The sequence below is a fragment of the Condylura cristata genome, unplaced genomic scaffold (assembly GCF_000260355.1).
Source record: "Condylura cristata isolate star-nosed mole 26May11 unplaced genomic scaffold, ConCri1.0 scaffold00076, whole genome shotgun sequence".
NCBI classification, from domain to species: Eukaryota; Metazoa; Chordata; class Mammalia; order Eulipotyphla; family Talpidae; genus Condylura; species Condylura cristata.
The window spans coordinates 94,084-95,353 of NW_004567177.1; the positions used below are offsets into that span (position 1 = coordinate 94,084).

At 68.8% G+C, this 1,270-nt stretch overlaps 1 protein-coding gene across 1 annotated transcript in view; it reads left to right on the forward strand.

Moving 5' to 3' along the window:
* MLLT4 (myeloid/lymphoid or mixed-lineage leukemia (trithorax homolog, Drosophila); translocated to, 4) overlaps nucleotides 1-1,191 on the forward strand; it is a 21,900-nt gene extending 20,709 nt beyond the window's left edge. The window contains exons 7-8 of the mRNA XM_012734837.1: nucleotides 363-383; nucleotides 1,042-1,191. Of these exons, the coding sequence (XP_012590291.1) occupies nucleotides 363-383; nucleotides 1,042-1,191 (171 nt within the window). The remainder of the gene's footprint in view (nucleotides 1-362; nucleotides 384-1,041) is intronic.
* The last annotated feature ends 79 nt before the right edge of the window (nucleotides 1,192-1,270 follow it).

Sequence of the window (1,270 nt, forward strand, 5' to 3'; positions counted from 1 at the left end):
CGGTCGGGCTCTCGCTGGGCCCGACGGTCTTTCCGAGTCTTTCACTCCCGTGAATGCGCCCAGGGGAGTGGACCCGCGGTGACCACACCCACGCGCCGGCCCAGGCGTCAGAAGCCCCTTGGTCCTCCCGCGTGGCTCCGCGCACAGGGCCACCTGGCAGCTGGCGGCGCGCCCCAGGGCCTCTGGCCCCTGGTGGGCAGCGTCAGCAGCCCCGTGCCGCCTCCCGGGCCGCGGGGCGTGGGGGCGGCCTGGCGAGCGGCCTCAGCCGTGCGCATGTCAGTGTTGTGAGTTTTTATTGTCATGACCGTTGACAGTGTCTTTCTCTCGTTCTGCTTGATTTCCCTCCGTCTGTCTTTCTCCAGGAGCTAGACCAGGGTGACCAGGTAGGCATGCCGCCGGGCTGACCGGCCGCACTGGCTTGGCCGAGTTCTCATGCTGCTTCCATGTCGACACAGCACCGGCCACTGCCGAGCAGCCATAACACTCATCCAGCTCCGGCCACGCGGCTCTAACCCTGCGCAGCCTCTCAGCATTTCATGACTCCTGCTTAACGCACTCGAGTGTGCCTATGAAATGACAAAAGCTCTGTCTCTCCTCTTGGTGGTCCATCCTGGCTCCCACTCTCTGGATCTCACCCGGGGCTGCCCGGCCTGCCCCGAGGCCGGGCGACGGGGGCGGATGAGCGTCCGATGCTGCGTTGCTCGGTGTCCGGGCCGGCAGTGCAGAATCAGGGCGGCGGCGGTCGGGCGCATGCGCGCCTCGCAGACTACCAGATAGCGCGTCCACTCGGCGTCGCCCGCTCGGGCGCTGCTGCCCACTGACTCCAGCCACGCGGCCAGTTAGCGCCGCGCATCTGCCCGCGGCCGGGGGCAGCGCTCACCCGACTCCCCGCGGCCGGGCTCCCAAATTCCTCCGCGATATCTGGTATCTGTGGTGACCGCCGGGGTGACGCGGGAAGGTGCTGGTCTGTCCGCAGCAGCTTTCCGGACGCGCCTTCGCCCCCGCGCCCGCCCCGCCCTCACGCGGGCGCTCTGTCTGCAGAAACAGAAGAACATCGCGGGGGCGCTGGCCTTCTGGATGGCGAACGCGTCCGAGCTGCTCAACTTCATCAAGCAGGACCGCGACCTGAGCCGCATCACTCTGGACGCCCAGGACGTCCTGGCGCACCTGGTGCAGGTGGCCTTCAAGTAAGGAGCTGCCTCGGGGGCCCTGCCCCGCGGCAGGCGGGCTGATGGCGGCGGGCAGGGGCCTTTGTGCCGCCCGCCGGGCC